The 16,685-nt window shown below is 40.6% G+C and overlaps 2 protein-coding genes and 1 long non-coding RNA gene across 5 annotated transcripts in view; 2 read left to right on the top strand and 1 right to left on the bottom strand.

The window, feature by feature from the left end:
- Positions 1-16,685, top strand: part of SPATA24 (spermatogenesis associated 24) — a 96,726-nt gene that overhangs the window by 31,774 nt on the left and 48,267 nt on the right. The gene's annotated exons all lie outside the window — the stretch shown is intronic.
- On the bottom strand, positions 8,762-10,545 carry LOC138174139 (uncharacterized). The gene is made up of 2 exons (XR_011171625.1): positions 10,415-10,545; positions 8,762-9,875 (listed from the first exon to the last, which is right to left on the bottom strand). It is a non-coding gene; the product is annotated as an uncharacterized lncRNA (long non-coding RNA).
- DNAJC18 (DnaJ heat shock protein family (Hsp40) member C18) overlaps positions 10,370-16,685 on the top strand; it is a 31,964-nt gene continuing 25,648 nt past the window's right edge. The window contains exons 1-3 of one of the 3 annotated variants that reach the window (XM_069104341.1): positions 10,370-10,510; positions 11,555-11,732; positions 16,468-16,613. In XM_069104341.1, coding sequence (XP_068960442.1) covers positions 10,471-10,510; positions 11,555-11,732; positions 16,468-16,613 — 364 coding nt within the window. In that variant the 5' untranslated portion in view covers positions 10,370-10,470. Of the gene's footprint in view, positions 10,511-10,826; positions 10,892-11,357; positions 11,733-16,467; positions 16,614-16,685 lie in introns of those variants that run through there. The other 2 variants (XM_069104342.1, XM_069104343.1) reach the window with 2 other exon arrangements.

Genomic DNA, 16,685 nt, shown 5'->3' with positions numbered 1-16,685 from the left:
GGTCAACATAAATTGAGGTCACTCTGAGAGATCAATCAACAAACATCTCTAGGGCTAATAGAACAAGCCCAGGCCCTTCTATGTTCCAGTTTATTGTTATGTAAAAATGGAATGAGGCAACTGACCCACCCCCTTAATTCTGAAGGCAAAGTAGCACTATAATAATGCATGTTATATACTTTGTGAGCATAAAGGTAACCTATTATTATATCAATAATAATCTAAACAAATAATAGCATTGCCCTTTATAAAGGAGGCCAATGAAAGGAGCTAAATGGAGCAAAGTATTGTTGTTAATTAACAGAGTTTTAATTGGATCTATGTAAATAATAAAAAAAACAGTTGCATGCTTCCTGTCATGCCCTAGGGTGGGTGTTCTGGCCTCCCTGGTTTCATCTGGGGAAAGATCAAAAAGCATTTGCACATCTGTAATGTAATGCCAAAAGAAAGGCAACTTCCCAAGGTTCAGAATACCAGAATAGGTGCTCTCCATTTTATTCAGTAACAAACCCAGAACAGAGAAGATCAAAACATGACATCATTCAAAATACAGCATTTACTAAGTGTGATTAAATAATCTCCAAGGACTACCCCACCCCAGGACCTTCCAATCATTCAATCAATTACAAAGTCCCTGTTCTAAATACTTCTCCACCCCTAGGCTATACCTTAATTAAGTCCACCACAAAGCCCCTCTTCTCAAATGGAGATTAGTTTCCAAACATAAGGTCAAAAGTTCCCCACCCCTGGATCACAATTGAATCTACCCCAGAGTTACATCAAGTTTAAACACAGCACTTAATACCCAAATGGAGGTCTTTTCTTCATCTTGACACGAGGCAAGTTCTCAGCAATCTTAGTTCCTGGGGAGACAAGGCTTAGCAAAGCCACAAGATACATTGCCAGTCCCTTCATGAATTTATCCTGTCTGTAGAACAGTCCTAGAACCCCTGAACACATTAGCAAAGCCCTCTCCCAGGATTTCTGTAAACATACAACAAGAAAATCCTTCTTCAGGGCTTCTGAACCAACAGAAAGGCTCCCAGACCCCTGCAACAACAGCACTGTCCTTCCCCAGTGGACAGTATTCACTCTCTGTCTGCAGGACAGTCTCCAGACCCCTGCAACAACAGCACTGTCCCTCACCAGTGGACAGTATTCACTCTCTGTCTGCAGGACAGTCTCAGGGCTTCTTAGCGAACAGCCAGGTTCCAGGACTTCTTCAACAAAAGGACTGTCTTTCACCAGTGGACAAATCTGGCAAAACAACATCAAAACAGACAGACAAAGTACCAGCAAAACAGCCATGTCTCCTCAGTCCTTGGCAGCTCAGGGGGGCAGGTCTCAAAAGTCCAGGGCAATTCAAAGCGGCCACCAGCAATTCTCTTAGCCTCTCTCTCTCTCCACGAGGTGCTGCCTCCAAAAAGATCTTCCGCCTCTCTCTAGCGTCTCTCCAAATCTACCTCACCAGCTCCTCCCAGTTCAGGACTTTCTTTTCACATCAACAAGCCCATCCCACAGGTGGGATTAACAAACTCTGGGTTTTAACACAATCAATTTGAAAACCAAGCCAATACAGGGGAATCTTTAATTGCCATTACTATCACAACATCCGAGGGAGGGAAAATAATGACATTAAGGCTGTGTCACTGCATAGACCAGCAGCACATTCACTTTATGGGGTCAGTGTCAGATTCCTGTCAGTTCAGTGAGGTTCCTGTCACTAACAAACACTTTTCCCTGGGATCCAGCTACTGAGCACTCATGGAAATTTTAAGAGCACATGTAGTACTGGACTGGAATTGGAAACTATTTATTCCCTGGGATCCCGTTTGGGCATTTGAGGAATCACTGGCATAGTTCTCTGTTTATACATACATACACACATATTTACATATGTGTATACATTTGTATGTATATGTGTATGTATACACACATATACACTAAATTTAATATTTATGAGCACATACTATAAGGGGAGTAGCATTCTGAGCATATTTTCAAGGGCTCCACAATATCGCCCCAACTTTCCTTTCAAGACATCTCCCATGTATGTAATTCATTAAAACAAGACTGGTCCACTTTTTGATTCTTGAATATACCACATAATTTCCCTCCTTTTTTTATCTTTCTTCATACTGTTTCCTCTACCTGGAATCATATTCCTGCCCCCCCCCACACATCATCATCTGTCAAAAATTCTACCCATCATCTAGGCCCTCCATTGCCCACCACAAATGCCTCTGAATGGGCTGTGTGTGGTTTTGTGGTGGTTGTTTTTTTTCCAGTCAAAGAGTGTGATCTGACAAATGGGCCCCCAATAAAAAATGAGACTGGCATGCCTTCTGGAGGGGAGGGCACTTGGATTTAAAAACTGGAAAGGTGAAGGTGATGAGTACTCTCTGGTTAAGGTAAACATCCTCAAATTTCTACTGTGCTTTTTAAGGACTCTGATTGTACATTTTAAAAAAAATGATCATTTTAAATAGTGTATAATGCATTGTTACAGTGAATCGTTTGCCTCTAGGAACATTGTCCTGATCTATAAAAAGGAGCTATTTAAGATAAAGCCAGAGCAGGGAGAGGAGGGTGGGGCAGGGGAGGTGCTAGTACATGGTTTACCTGTAAACCTTGAAAAAAATAAACTTTGTATTTTCTGCCTTCAAAAAAAAAATTCTACTTATCCTCTAGGGCTCACGTCAGATGCCATTTCACCTCTGTCATGAAGCCTTTTCTGATCCAAATAAGCAGATGGGATGTCTCCCTCTGATTCCATAGCACTTTTCCCCTCTTTTATAACCCATCATTTTCTGTAATATATTATAACATTTAATATATTTAGATTATGCTAATAATATTTATTATAAATATTATATTAGTAATATTTAATATGACATAAGTAAAAATTACTAAATTTGTACACCTTTCTTATCTTCCTACTAGGTGGCAAGTGCCCTGAGAGTACAGTCTGTGTCATATTATTTTTAATATCCCTATCAGTGCCCAGTACATAGCTGATGTTCAAGAAGTATTTATTGAACTGAAGGTAGATGAGTCCTGCTTTCTTAAAACTGTATCTTGTGGGGTGGCTAGGTGGCACAGTGAATAGAGCACTGGCCCTGGATTCAGGAGGATCTGAGTTCAAATCTGGCCTCAGACATATAACACTCACTAGCTGTGTGACCTTGAGCAAGTCACTTAACTCCAATTGCCCTGCCTTCTCCTCTCCAAAAAGCAAAAAAAAAAAAAAATTGTATCTTTTTCTGGTCCCTCTAACCCTCTTTCCCCCAACCCTGATTTCAAGTCAGTATAGTAAGTAACTTTATAAGTAGCCAGTATATGGCAGGAAGTGAGATTGCAAAGGAGAACTTAGAAGTCATGTACAAACCATCCCAAAGATCAGAGGAACATAATTTACAAATTGCATCATATATTAACCAAAAATCACATCCTGATAGTATGTGCTGAATCAGGGGAAGCCATCTAGACTTTGCTCTCAGAGTCCTACAATATATAAATTCCAGACAAATTCTAGACTTCCACATGAAAGACCAGCAGATCACCAAATGATGCTGACAATTTTGAGACAATATGGGCACATTAGCATTAAAGTTTTACCGACAACTTTGAAATGATTTGGACATGTTAATGAACTAACCCCAAGATCATACAGATAAGAGTTAGTCTGATCTCCCAAAATACCCTAGAAGAAAGAGACCTCAAACTCCCGTGCCCCAAGCAATTTTCCATCTCCATCAGGTCCATGCTGCCTAGTGCTCCCAACACTAACTGTGATTACATAGATGATACTCTGCTTCTCCCCCTCTCCATCCTCCCCCTCAACTGCTTACCTTGCTTCACCATCTCATCCTTTGTCCCCACACCATTTACCTCTGTACCCTTTTCACAACTTGTCTCTACTTTCTGTGCTATTCTACAGCTTCATTTTCTGCTGCTGTTGTGGTCTTTCCCAGCTAGTACCCAAAGAAGCTGGCATGCCTGCCCCCATTCCATAAATTCACTACCAATTCACCTGCCCTCTAGGGACTTCTATCCTCAGACATCAAAGTTTTTTCCTCCTGTATTTAGGCTTTAAAAACTCACATGAGTAGATAGCTTGGTACAAAGGAAAGAGCACTGTTTCTGGAATCAAAAATCCCAGGTTCAAATCCTGCCTTTGGTACTTACTGCCTATGTGACTTTGGCTAAGTCTCCTAAATCTACCTTGGACCCATTTCTCTGGGGCGGCCAGGTAGCATAGTAAGAGCACTGTGCCCAGAGTCGGGATGACCTGGGATCAAATCTGGGCTCAGACACTTAGCACCCACCCAGAAATAACTGGCCGAGTAACCTTGAGCAAGTTACTTAACCCCAATTGCTTAAAAAAAAAAACCTCACATGACTATCTTTAATGGGATAGCAAAGGACAAAAAGTCCTTTTCCCTTTGCTTATATTATGAGTAGAAGATGAATCATTTTCACGTAATCTTAGTGCTAAAAGGGACATTGGTGATCATCTAGTTCAACTTTCTCAGTTTTAAAGGTAGAGAAACTGAGGTCCAGAGAGAAGTACCTGGCATAAGGCCACACAGTTCAGGACAACACTGGGACTAGAGCTCAGTTCTCCTGATTTAGTAAAGTACCTTTTCTAGTACATCATTTCTGTCCTTAGAAGTCAATGACCTGGATGCTGAACAGGTGAACAAGATTGGGTAGAAAGAGTCCTAGACTTAAAGTGAGTTCTTGTCCCAACTTCACTAGTTGTGTTATGTTGGATAAATATTTGAAACCTTCTAGGTAGGCCTTCATCTCTCCCTGAATAAAGTGAGAAGAATCTTCCCTGTCCCTGCCCCATATCATGGGGATGCTTTAGAGATAAAACAAAATAATAGATGTTGAAATATCTGGGAAGTAGCATTAGAAGTGTTAGAGAAATGGAAGACATAGAGCATTTTATTTTTAGAATTCAGATTAATCTGGTGTAAATCTCATTGTAATAGTAGGCTTTGTTGCTACATTACAAAATAATAGCTTATTTTTGGATATATATACTTACATTGCCTGCTCTCCTAGTTCAGTTACCCATTAACTTTTAGCTTCCTAATTAGTTCCCCTATTTCAAGACTCTTCCCCTGTGGAAACTGGCAAAATAGTCTTCCAATATACACTTCACTACTCAACAATCTTTAGTGACTCCCCATTGTCTCTATGATAAAAAACAAGCTCCTTAGCCTTGTGTTCAAGACCCTTGCACAATCTAGTTCCAACCTACCCTTTGCAGACATTTCCTATTACCCCACTAGCCACACTCTACTTTCCAGCCAAACTGGACTGTGGATTCTTTTCTGTACTCAGTTTTTTATTTCTTGCCTCCATACATTAGCATAGGCCCCCTGCCCACTCTCCCCTCCCTGTGTCTGGAATTCACTCCCTCTGTATCTCTGACTCTTGCAATTCTTTGCTTTCGTCCAGCTTCAGTTTGTGTCAGCTTTTCTGTGAAGCTTCCCTGATCTCCTCCTTGCTAATACTCTTCCTCAAATTAGCCAATTATACTTACTTGTATACAGATATATCCCTTGGTAGAATGTACACTCCTTGAGAGTAGGGAGTTGTTTTTTAACCCTTATATCCCCAACACCTACCACAGTGTCTTGTGTCTAGGAAGTGTTGAATAAATGATGGCTGAATTCTATTCCATTCTAGTGGGCTATATGATTTCTGTTCTACTGCTACAAACTACCCAGCTAATATGGAAATTTGCATTGTTAGTCAAAAGAGGAGAAAGTATTATCTCTCAATATGAAGAATATTTATTACTCTTGTGGCTCCTCACCTTCAGTCTTTTCAAAATGTGAATAATAATAGTTGATAATGGCTGATAAAAACCACCCCTTGGATGGGGTCTAAGATAGACTTTTCTATACTGAATCTCGCTTGGATGCAACCTGTTAAGAGTGTAGTTCCACTGCACCCACTGAACTCCTCATGCAAATGATAGACCCATCTTTGGCAAAAGTTTGCATTGGGAGCCCATTCAGTTTCCCTCAAACCGCATCTCTTCCTTGATGTCTAGACAACAGGATGACAGATATTTATAAGATGACTTCCTCTCAGCTCCCTCACTGAATGATGTAGGCTGTAGGCCCAGGGAAGAGAGCAAACCCAGACTAAATAACAAATCACCAGGTCACACACATAGGGCCAGATGCATTGTGTACTCTCTGCTTCCTGGTTTTGATCTGATACTGGGCAGCTTATGCACAACATCACAGGTAGGATAATAAAATAATAATAGCTAACATTTATACAGCAGTTACTATGTGCAGGCGCTGGGCCGAGTACTTTACAATCACTCCATCCTCACAACAACCCTGGGAGGTAGGTGCTACTATTACTTACATTTTTCAGATTAGGAAACTGAGACACTGGAAGAGTAATGACACCTTAGAAAGAAATAATTGGAAGTGTGGAAGTGGAGAGGATTTGGGATAAGGCTAACAAATCTGGGTTTAGACATGTTGAGTTTAAGATGTCTCTGGGACAGCCAGTTTTTAAGGTCCAATAGGCAATCAGTGATACAAGACTGAAGTTTAGGGGAGACACTGGGGCTGGATATATAAATGATATAGAAGTAATCAGCATAAAGATGATAGTTAAGCTTTGGAAGCTGGTGAATTTACAGACAAAGAAAGAATGAAGGGAGAGAGGGAGGAAGGAAGGAGGGAAGTAAGGGAGGGAGAAAAGGACAGAGGGAGGGGAATGGAATGAAGGAAATAAAGGAAGAAGGGAGGTAAGGAGGGAGGGAGGGGAATGGAGGGTGGGAGAGGGAGTATAGCGGGCCTAGGATAGAACTTTGGGAAAAACCCTCAGTTAAAGGGTACAATGTGGATGATGAGAATGAGGAGAGATCAGACAGGCAGAAGATGAACCAGGGATGAGAAATGTCACAAAAATTCAGATAAGAGAGAATATTCAGAAGGAGAGTGAGATCAACAATGTAAAATGCAGCAGAATAGCAGAGAAAAATCAAAGGTCAAAAAGAATTAACGCCCTATAATCTCCTTGGACCTCAGTTTTCTGCCCTGTAAAATGAGGGTGTTTGACACCATGGCTGTAGAAGAGCAGAGTTCAGTGTTTTAGAATATAGTCTCTTCTCTTCCCTCCTTGTCCCTTAGCATATATGTAGAGACAGGAGATGAAATACAGGCTCAGCAATGGAATGGGTACTAAAGGTTATCTTATCCAACTGTCTCATTTTTACAGACGAGAAAACTGAAGTTTATATTGGTGACAGACATTTTTAAAGAAAAAAACACTTTTTAACTCAATTCTTCTTGACCCTCAAACTGTGATATTCATGGGGTGTTGGAATATGTCCAAAGAAAGCAGGATCAGGAAGAGTGGGAATTCTTTCTCCTTTCACTCTGATTTGTGCACTGTCCTACCTATCGTGGGCTCTTACTGCCAGAACACACTACCCAGTGACTTTAGTTGGGCCTCTAAAAAGGCTGCGTGAGTCTAGGCTGAAGTGGGTATCGCTTGGGCCATGAAGGTAGATGCTTGAGCATGAGATAACACTACCTAGATCACGGCAAAGGCCATCTGGCACAAGGTAGAGGTTGTCTATACTGAACTGGGGGCTTCCTGGAACTTAGAGGACACTACCTGGGACTGTTAAGATAATTGCCCACCACTTGGACACGTACATCCTACTGTTATAGTTCCATTTCATTCTAAGGGCTTATATCTCCTGGAGAGGCCACCAGGTTGTAATACTGATCTGGCAAGATGTATTAGCCAGGAGGAACTGAAAAGAAGATGAGGGTGAAAGATAAGATTTGTCTGCATGACCATTATTTTTTATTGCTCTATTTACAAATATCATATCAAATAAATTTTTTAATCAAAAAGACTTTCAAAAACCTTAAAACACATATAAAAATAAACTGTTGTTGAAGTTATATGCTTTATAGCACACTGGATAGCCTACACTAAATCCCAGCTTTCCTGATTACCAATTCCACTAATACCACCAATTTCTGTGAGTGGGGCTGGGATACGTATGACCACAGTGATGCCAAATGAAAGGATACAATCAGTGAAAACCTGGGCTTTGGCAGAAGCTGAATCTACATGAGCTGATAGAAAACTGGCTAAGGATATTCAGAGAGCATTGCCTCATTTCCTTTCCACTGATCTCTTAGTACAGGGTGCCTTGTCAGAAGGAAAAGATGTGAGCTACTCATTCATTCCACAGGCAATTGTTAAATTATTATGTCACCTGACACCTAACTGTGCTAGAAATATAAAGACAAAACTGAAATAATCTCTATCTTAAGGAGTTTACTTATTGGGGAAAATATGTACATAGAAAAGTAAATATAAAATAATGTATATCTTCCCCATGTAGATTATATGTATGTACACATGGGTTCGTCTAAACACAACTCACAGGAACACAGGAATAGATATTTTTGGAATCTCATCTACTATCCAAAGAAGACTTTGATTCCTGCTTGGAGAGGATCAAGAGATTGGACCACAAGGCCAGACTGCTTCACTCTTCAGAGAGGAGATACAGGCTACAGTTATATGTATCTGCCACCCTAAATATTACTAGTCTGGGAGAAATTATTTTTAGGTTCAAACTGCTCTTCTGGTCTCTATCCTTTAACAAGGGAAGGAGTGCCCCAAGATGATCTGATGGCTTGATTCCTTCTCACCAAATTGGAGTTACATAAAGACTATGGACTAGTGAATAAAGAATAAACTCATTTATCCAAGCAGATAGCAAACAAACAGAAATCAGAGAAATGATACAAATTGAAATATACCTGATAATACACAGAATGAATTAAGTTTTTCACTGGGAGTGAGCTTAACTGAGATTCCTCAATCTCACCCAGAGGAAAATTTCCTAAAGTTACTAGTGTAGAAAACTGGAAATTTTGGGACATGTCAAGGCCTCAATTTCTCTTCATGTTGGCTTCTTTCCAAAGTCTTTTTCTCTCTACAGGGTCTCTCCATGAAGAAAGCCTGGAACTGTGTGTGCCCTCTCTCAAAACCAGAATAATGAAAATTCTTCTCCCAAGCTGTTGCCAACTCTCCCTCCTAAGGTAATCCTAAAGTGTCAGGTACTCATCTCTCTACCAATGATGAAAGTCTTAGGCAAATGCACCAGGTTTGAACCCTGGGCTACATTTAAAAAAAAATTTTTTTTCTGAGTTACCTTTATAAAGTAGATACTGAGTAATTTCAAAGAGGGTAGAGGGCCCTAGTAATTGGGAAAACAATCAGATCAGAGGTTTAAAGTTAGAATGTACCTTAGAGGTCATTTAGTCCAGCCCTTCATTTTATTTAAGAGAAAATTAAGGTCCCAAAGGGTTAAGTGAATTATCCAAGGTCACACAAATAGTAAATAAAAATGCCAGGGGATAGACTTCCTGTTAGAGGTGGCACTTCAGCTCAGTTTTGAAGGAAGCTAGGGGTTCAGCCGGTTGGAGGTGAAGAGGGAATACATTTCAGGCCTGTGCAATGAAACAAAGACAGTGGCCTTTGAAGTATGAGTGTCGGCAAAATAGGCTATGGGGAGGATCTAGGTGGGGCAGGAGCTATCAGCAGTTGGCTCTGAAATAAAAGGGATCAACCCTGGTCTCTTTTCTATTCCCTTGCATAGTCGACTGATTTTCTTGGGGTTTTAAGTTTTGGAATTTTTTTGTAAAATGCTGATTTCTAAGTGGGAAACTGGGGTGTGTGAGCAGCTTAGTTTTCCCCTCCCAGCTTCCTGGTGTTGCATCTGGTTCAAGTGGACTCGTGGGTTTAAACCCCATTAGGATCTGTACCGCTCAGTAGAAGCAGCTGGTGCAGTGTTAGACCTGGAATCAGAAAGACCTGGGTTTTAATGCCTCCTTTGCCACTTACTAGCTAACCTCTCTGTGCTTCACGTTCCTCATTTGTAAAAGGGGGATAATAATACCTAAAATATCAATCTATAGGACGGCCTGGAGACTCAAAGTAATGTATGTGAAGTTTTATAGGAATGTCAGGCATTAGGATATTACTACGGTTTACTGTTACACGTCCATAAACGCGGCACGGAGGCAATCGAATAAGAAAAAAAATTTCCTTTCGTTGACTCTGTCCATCCCTTCATTGCTACCTCTTTCAGCCTTCACCCCAAAGATCTCTCTCCAGTCTTTTAATCTTTACAATCACGTACTGAAACACCGAGCGTAAGGCACGCCGGGACCTGTATTCCAGCGTAATCACGCCGGCAAGGTGTGTCAAAGACGGTCGGGACTACCATTCCCGGCGACCCCCGCGCGATTCTATTTCCTTTCCTTTTCTTTCCCACTTCCGTCTCCCCCTCCACAGTACCCCCTCCCCCCGCGGCCCTCCTCTCCCCTCCCCCCACCTGCATCCTCCTCCGCGCGCCACTGCGGCCTAGCGGTGCTGCTGAGAGGAGCCCACATGAAGGCGACTCTGGGGAGCAGGGGCCACTGGACCGAAGGTACCAGGGCAGGGGGCTAGGGCCTGCAAGGGAGCTTCTCAGGTCTGGGTGAGATCAGAGGTCGAGGGAGAGCGCGGAGGCAGGGGGCTTGGGCTTCCCCGGGGAGCGCCGGCGTTGACGGGTCGCCCCAGGAGCAGGTCCAGGCCCGATGGGGAGCACGAAGCATCCTTTTCCCGCTGGTTCTTTCCTAGGGCCACCTTCCTACGCCCGGCCCTACCTGGAGGTAGGACCGGGGAGGGGACTGCTCTGCCCCTCCCCCTCCCTTTGGGGAGGGCCCCCCCATTGCCCCCGCCCCCCACCCCCGTCACCTCCGCGCGCATGCGTACCCGAAACCGGCCCTTGACTTCAATGTGCCCTTAGCGCTCACACCTTCAAGTGCAGGTTCATTCAGTGTTTGCTGAGGGTTCAGTTGAGCTCCCATTCTGCAAGGGAAACAGGGCGGGACTGTGGCATACCAGGGTCTGGGGTCAGTTTGCCTTAGCCTTAGATGGAGCAGGGAGGGAGGGTGTGCGTCTGTGTGTCTGTGTGTCTGTCACTTTAGTAGGAGCTGGGCTGTCTGTCCTTCGTAGATTATCTTCTTAGCAGTGTCAGCTTTGAGCACGGATAACTGGACAGTAACAAAAGGAAGCAATCAATCATCTGCCTCTGAAAATGTAGGCGTTCACTTTTCCTAAAATCAGCTGCCCAGAGCCTGAGAATTCTTCTGGTTCTGCATCTAGACTGTTAGCTGACTGTTGTAAAAGTAATGGATATATGAAGATAATCGATATACTCAGTACCCTGTGTGTTTCTAGCATGTGTAAGCCCTTATTAATTTCCTCCCGTGTTTTCTGTGTTATTTTCCTAGGGAAGGTGTTTATTCAGCTTTGGTCTGGACATTGAAAAGACAATATAAAGTCTCATAGCATGGCCCCCACACTCACCTGCTCATGAATGATGCGGCTGTGATTCCTGTCTGCTCCCAGAAAGAGCTCCTGAGTCAGATAGGAGAGGCTGATTTTCAGGGACAGTACTTGGCCTAACGGAGGTGCTGTTGCTTTGCAGCATACATCGATGCATTTAGAAGAAATAAATATCCAGCTGGCGAAACTACTGACTTCTGTGGATGCCATAACTGTATGAATTCTAAGAAGGAAAAGAAGTTTGAGAATGAGAGAAGTCAGGCTCAGCCTGGAGAGGCTAGCATGACCTATACAGAAGAACAGTTACTTGGGGTGCAGAGGTAATCCTATTATATCATCCTAGGGAATTCACATTTTCTTCTTTACATTAATAAAGCATGTAACGCACATATGAATAAACAATGGTGGAATGAAACTTGAGCATGGTACAGTAGATTGGAATGATAGGACCATAGTTGTAGAATTGGAAGGGACCTTAGAGGCTATCTGTCCAACCCTCTCATTTTACAAATGAGGAAACTGAGACACAGGGAAGATGACTTGCTCAGAGTCTCAAAAGTAGTGGGCATTAGAATAAAGATTTGAACCCTGGTCCTCTTAACTCCAGAGCCATTCTGTTATACCCACTGCCTTCCTCTCCTAAGTTGCTTCATATATATTCTATACTTAAGAAATATCATAGAAGAATGGTACAAACATCAGAATTTGAAAACCAAGGTTCTGATCTCAGCTCTGTCATGTAATCTTAGGCAGGTCATGTGAAGGAACAATGAACTGGGAGTCAGGAGACTTGAATTCTAATCCTTGTTCTACCATTATTTAGCTATTTGATCTTAGACACATCATTTTAGCCCTTTTTTTAAAATAGTATTTTATTTTTTCCAATTATATGTAAAGACAGTTTTAAACATTCATTTTTATAAAATTTTGAGTTCCAGATTTTTTCCCCCTCTTCCTAAAATGGTAAGCAGTTTGATATAGGTTATATATGTGCAGTTATGTAAAATATATTTCTATATTAGTCATGTTGTGAAAGAAGAAATAGACCAAAATGAAAAAAACACAATAGAAATAAAGAAAGTAAAAAATAGTATGCGTCTATCTTCATTCAGAGTCCATCAGTTCTTTCTTTGGTTATTGGATAGCATTTCCCATCATGAATCCTTTGGAATCATTTTAGCTCTTTGGGCCTCTGGTTTCTCAGTTGTAAAATTACCCCTTTGGATTAGATGCATTCATTTAGACATTTTTAAAACTTATTTTACATTCAAGGCACCATTCCAGATTCTGGGGATACAAGGATAAATCAAACATAGACTGTACCCCCAGGGAATGCACAATCTAAAGGTGGAAAATATACACAAATAACTGACACAAGGGAGAACCATTTGAAAAAATAAGGAGTGGACCAGGGAAAGTACTACAAAAAACTTAGGAACAGGTCATTTTTATAGAGAATGGTGTGTCAAGGAAAGCTCTTTGGTGGAACTGACATTTAGGCTTGGTTTTGAAGGAGTGAATGGGCTTCAGCAGGTACAAATGAAAAGGATCCATTCTAGGCGTAGGAGAAGACTTGAATAAAGGTATAGATACAGACAAGATTAGAATGAAGAGTAGTTTATTTATGTCTAGAACTTGCAGTATGGCAAGGCACTAATGTGAAATAAGACTGGAAAAGTAAATTGTCAGATTCTGGAAGACCTTCGTTTTATAATAGATATTGTGGGGAAGGAGATGATAAGCCAAAATATAAGTAAGAAGATAGCCTTTTAGCAGTAAGTTGAGGGGTAGAGAGCATAAATTTGTAGTGGATCTAGCACAGTTTTACAGTTTCATATGATCAAAGGGTTAGAACTAGAAAAGATTTTAGAGATCATCCTTCTGGTCCAGGGCTTCTTAATCTGGAATCTGTGGACTTTATTTTTAAGGGGTTTTTTTTTTTTGGAGGGGGGAAAGCAGGACAATTGGAGTTAAGTGACTTGCCCAAGGTCACATGCCTAGTAAGTGTGTCAAGTTTCTGAGTCTGGATTTAAACTCAGGTCCTCCTGACTCCAGGGCTGGTGCTCTTTTCACTATGCCACCTACCTGCCCCTATTTTTAAGTATTTTCATAACAGTATTTCAATATAATTGGTTTCCTTTGTAATCTCCTGTGTATTTTATTTTATGGATTTAAAGCATTATTCCGAGATGAGTCCATAGGCTTCACCTGGCTGACAAAAGCGTCCATGACACAAAAAAAGATTAAGAACCCCTGATCTAGTTCAATTTTTTTCTTTCACAGATAAAAAAACAAACAAACAAACAAACAAAAAAACTGAAGTCCAGAGAGAGTAAATGACTTACCTGTGATCACACAAATAATAAATAGCAAAATTAGGATTTGAACTCATTCCCTCCGATTCCAGATCCATTGTGCTTCATATTTATCCACAGTAGGACCAGAACAGGCAGATTTTGGCTGTTATCTAGGATTGAGATTTAACAAGGTATAAATAGTGGAACTGTCAAGGTGGCAAGTGATTCTTGAGTGAAGGTGAAGACATTATTAAAATAACTGATCATAGAGCAGATGAGATTTGGTAGGGGGGAAAACAAGGCCAGAATAGTGCTGATTACTGAGAAAATAGATGATAATAACTTAAGCAGGAAAGGATAAAGCAAAGAAAGAAAACTATAGTTCAATATCATTAGAAAATATTGATTCCAAAAATTTTTAAATAAAGTCCTGGAAAAAAGACTTCAGCATTATATGCAAAAAATTATTGACTCCAAGTTGAATTGATACAAGGTATGCAAAGCTGGTTCCATGGTAGGAAAACAACATTTTAAAAACAAAAACATTCTAAATCATGTAGAAAAAGACTTTGACAAAATATAATACTTGTTTATAGTAAAAACCCTACAAAGTCCAGCATGGAAGGGCTATATTTTGTTAAGAAAAAGCATATATAAAAAGCTAGCTTTATTTGAAATGAGTAAATACAACTTTTCCAATCCATGAGTAAAAAAAAATGAGCCTTTTTTCACTGCTGTTATTTAACATAGCTACAGAAATGTTAATAATGGCAATGAGACAAGAGAAAGGAATGAAAAGCATAAACAGCAACAAAGAGGAAATAATGTTCCATATTTGGAATCCTAGAGAATTAGCAAAGAAACTGAGACAATAATAGATTCAGTAGAATACCAGTATACAAAATAAACCTACAAATATCAATAGCATTTCTACATAAGCAGTATCAAAATCCAGGAGGAAATAATAAAAAGGGGAACTCACTTAAAATCATTACGAAATGCATAAAATATCTGGGTATTAGTTACTAAGACACATCCAAGTGTGGCACAGATTCTATTACAGAATGCTCCATAAAGAAATAAAGGATGACTAAAATAACCAGAAGAGCAATCAGTGCTGGACCAATATGATAAAAAATGGTACCTAAATGAATTCATGCAATTTTAAACAGTCTACCAAGAATATGTATATTGCTAAACCAAATAATAAATTTGATTTAAAGAAGCAAAAGGTTTAGAATCTAAAGGAAAATAATTTAAAAAGGTAGGAATGAAGGTAAAGTAGAAAAAATAAAAGAATCAGAAGTTGTGATGAAGACAGATATGGGAGGAATAAATGAGTAGGAGAGATTGAAGAATAGATGATTATAATAATAGGGGAATCTCTATTTTGGAGGCAGAATAGTTTTGAGTAAGGTTAAGGCCCAAGATAAGGCCATAAATGTTCATAGAGTGTGTTTGGCGTGTGCACACCTATGGTTGACTATGGTAAAATGGAGGTAGAAGTCATAGGAACTGAAGAGTTCAAGAAACTCTGAAGCAGAGAGCTAGGAGAGTCATTATTGTGGATATTAAAGTTTCTGAGACTCATGCCAAGGGAAAGAATAGAAAAGACTGTGAGCTAAGTGCCACAGTGATAGGAAAAGGTGGCAAAGTGACTTGGAGATTGGTAGGTGACTGCCACTAGGATCAGGAGAGATCTGATCAGCTGGCATCCCTTCAGAGGAAATGTTGAGTGATGATGGGAGAGAAAGGAGTAAGTCTTGACTTCCAGACCTTGTGAGAATGGGAATGGGAAGAAGAGAGGCAGCCATCATTAGAGAGGATAATGTGAGATGTGGAGCTTTCAGGGGAATATCAGTTTTTGGTTGATAAAAGTAGTGACTGTAAGAGGAAGAGGTCCAAGATAAAGGAGAGTTTAAGGAACTTCAGAGTAGAATGTAAAAGGGTTAGGCAGGAGAAGACAGGGTCTAAATGGGAGGCGTGGGGCTGACAAGAAGGATGAAAGCTTAGGGAATATATAGCAGCAGGACAGTGTTTGTAATGGAATGGTGATAAGGATTTGGAGTGAGGACCTATATTTGGATAAGTTGTTTAACCTTACTGGTATTAAGTTTCCTCATCTTTAAAATGAGAGAGTTGGACTAGATGATCACCAAGCACCCTTTCAACTCAAAATCTATGATCTTTTATCCTATGGGAATTGGAAAGGAAGCTGTTGGGAGCATGTTGACCATAGGGAAAAGGGGAGGAGAGACTGGGTTGAGGTGGTTGGTTTTTTGTTTTCAACTAACAAGCATTTATTTTCTTTTCTCTCCCATATCCCCTGCATTGTGAAAAGAAGGAAAAAGAAAGCCTTTGTAACAAATATGCATAGCCAAGTAAAACAAATTCACACATTGACCATGGCCAAAAGTGTTATGCTAGAGACATTTGCTACAAGAGAAACAGGTAGAGTTACATAACTCGGAAATTCCATTTAGAACCTTGATGAATGTAATGAGCTTTCACAATCTCACAGGTAAAGAGCTCCCTTTATTTTTCTGGGTGGTCAGATTGCAGGGACTGGAGCTGGATGGTAGCTTCTGTAGTCCAGGTGAAGACCTCTGAAGGTTCCTTCCTTTTCTAGCATTTTATGAGTCTTGAATCCACCTCTGTAAAATGGATATAGTATCTCACCAGTGGTACAAAGCAGACAAAAGGAACCATATGAAAACATCTTGAAAGGTATACCTACTTTTGACATATTGTTTTTTAGGATAAAGAAATGCAGAAGTTACTATGAAATTCTGGGAGTTGACAGAGATGCCAGTGATGAGGATCTAAAGAAAGCTTACCGAAAACTGGCCTTGAAATTTCACCCTGATAAGAACTGTGCACCCGGGGCCACAGAAGCTTTTAAAGGTACAGCCGCTGAAGTCATGTTTGAGTTCTTCAGTAGACCCTTTCAAGTTTTGTTATAGCATTCTGTTCAGT

This window comes from Petaurus breviceps, unplaced genomic scaffold (assembly GCF_028583685.1).
Source record: "Petaurus breviceps papuanus isolate PSGF00001 unplaced genomic scaffold, PetGlider_PUasm1.0 685, whole genome shotgun sequence".
Lineage (NCBI taxonomy): Eukaryota > Metazoa > Chordata > Mammalia > Diprotodontia > Petauridae > Petaurus > Petaurus breviceps.
The sequence above is the reverse complement of the archived record's forward strand: the minus strand, read 5'-3'. Positions and strand labels throughout refer to the sequence as shown.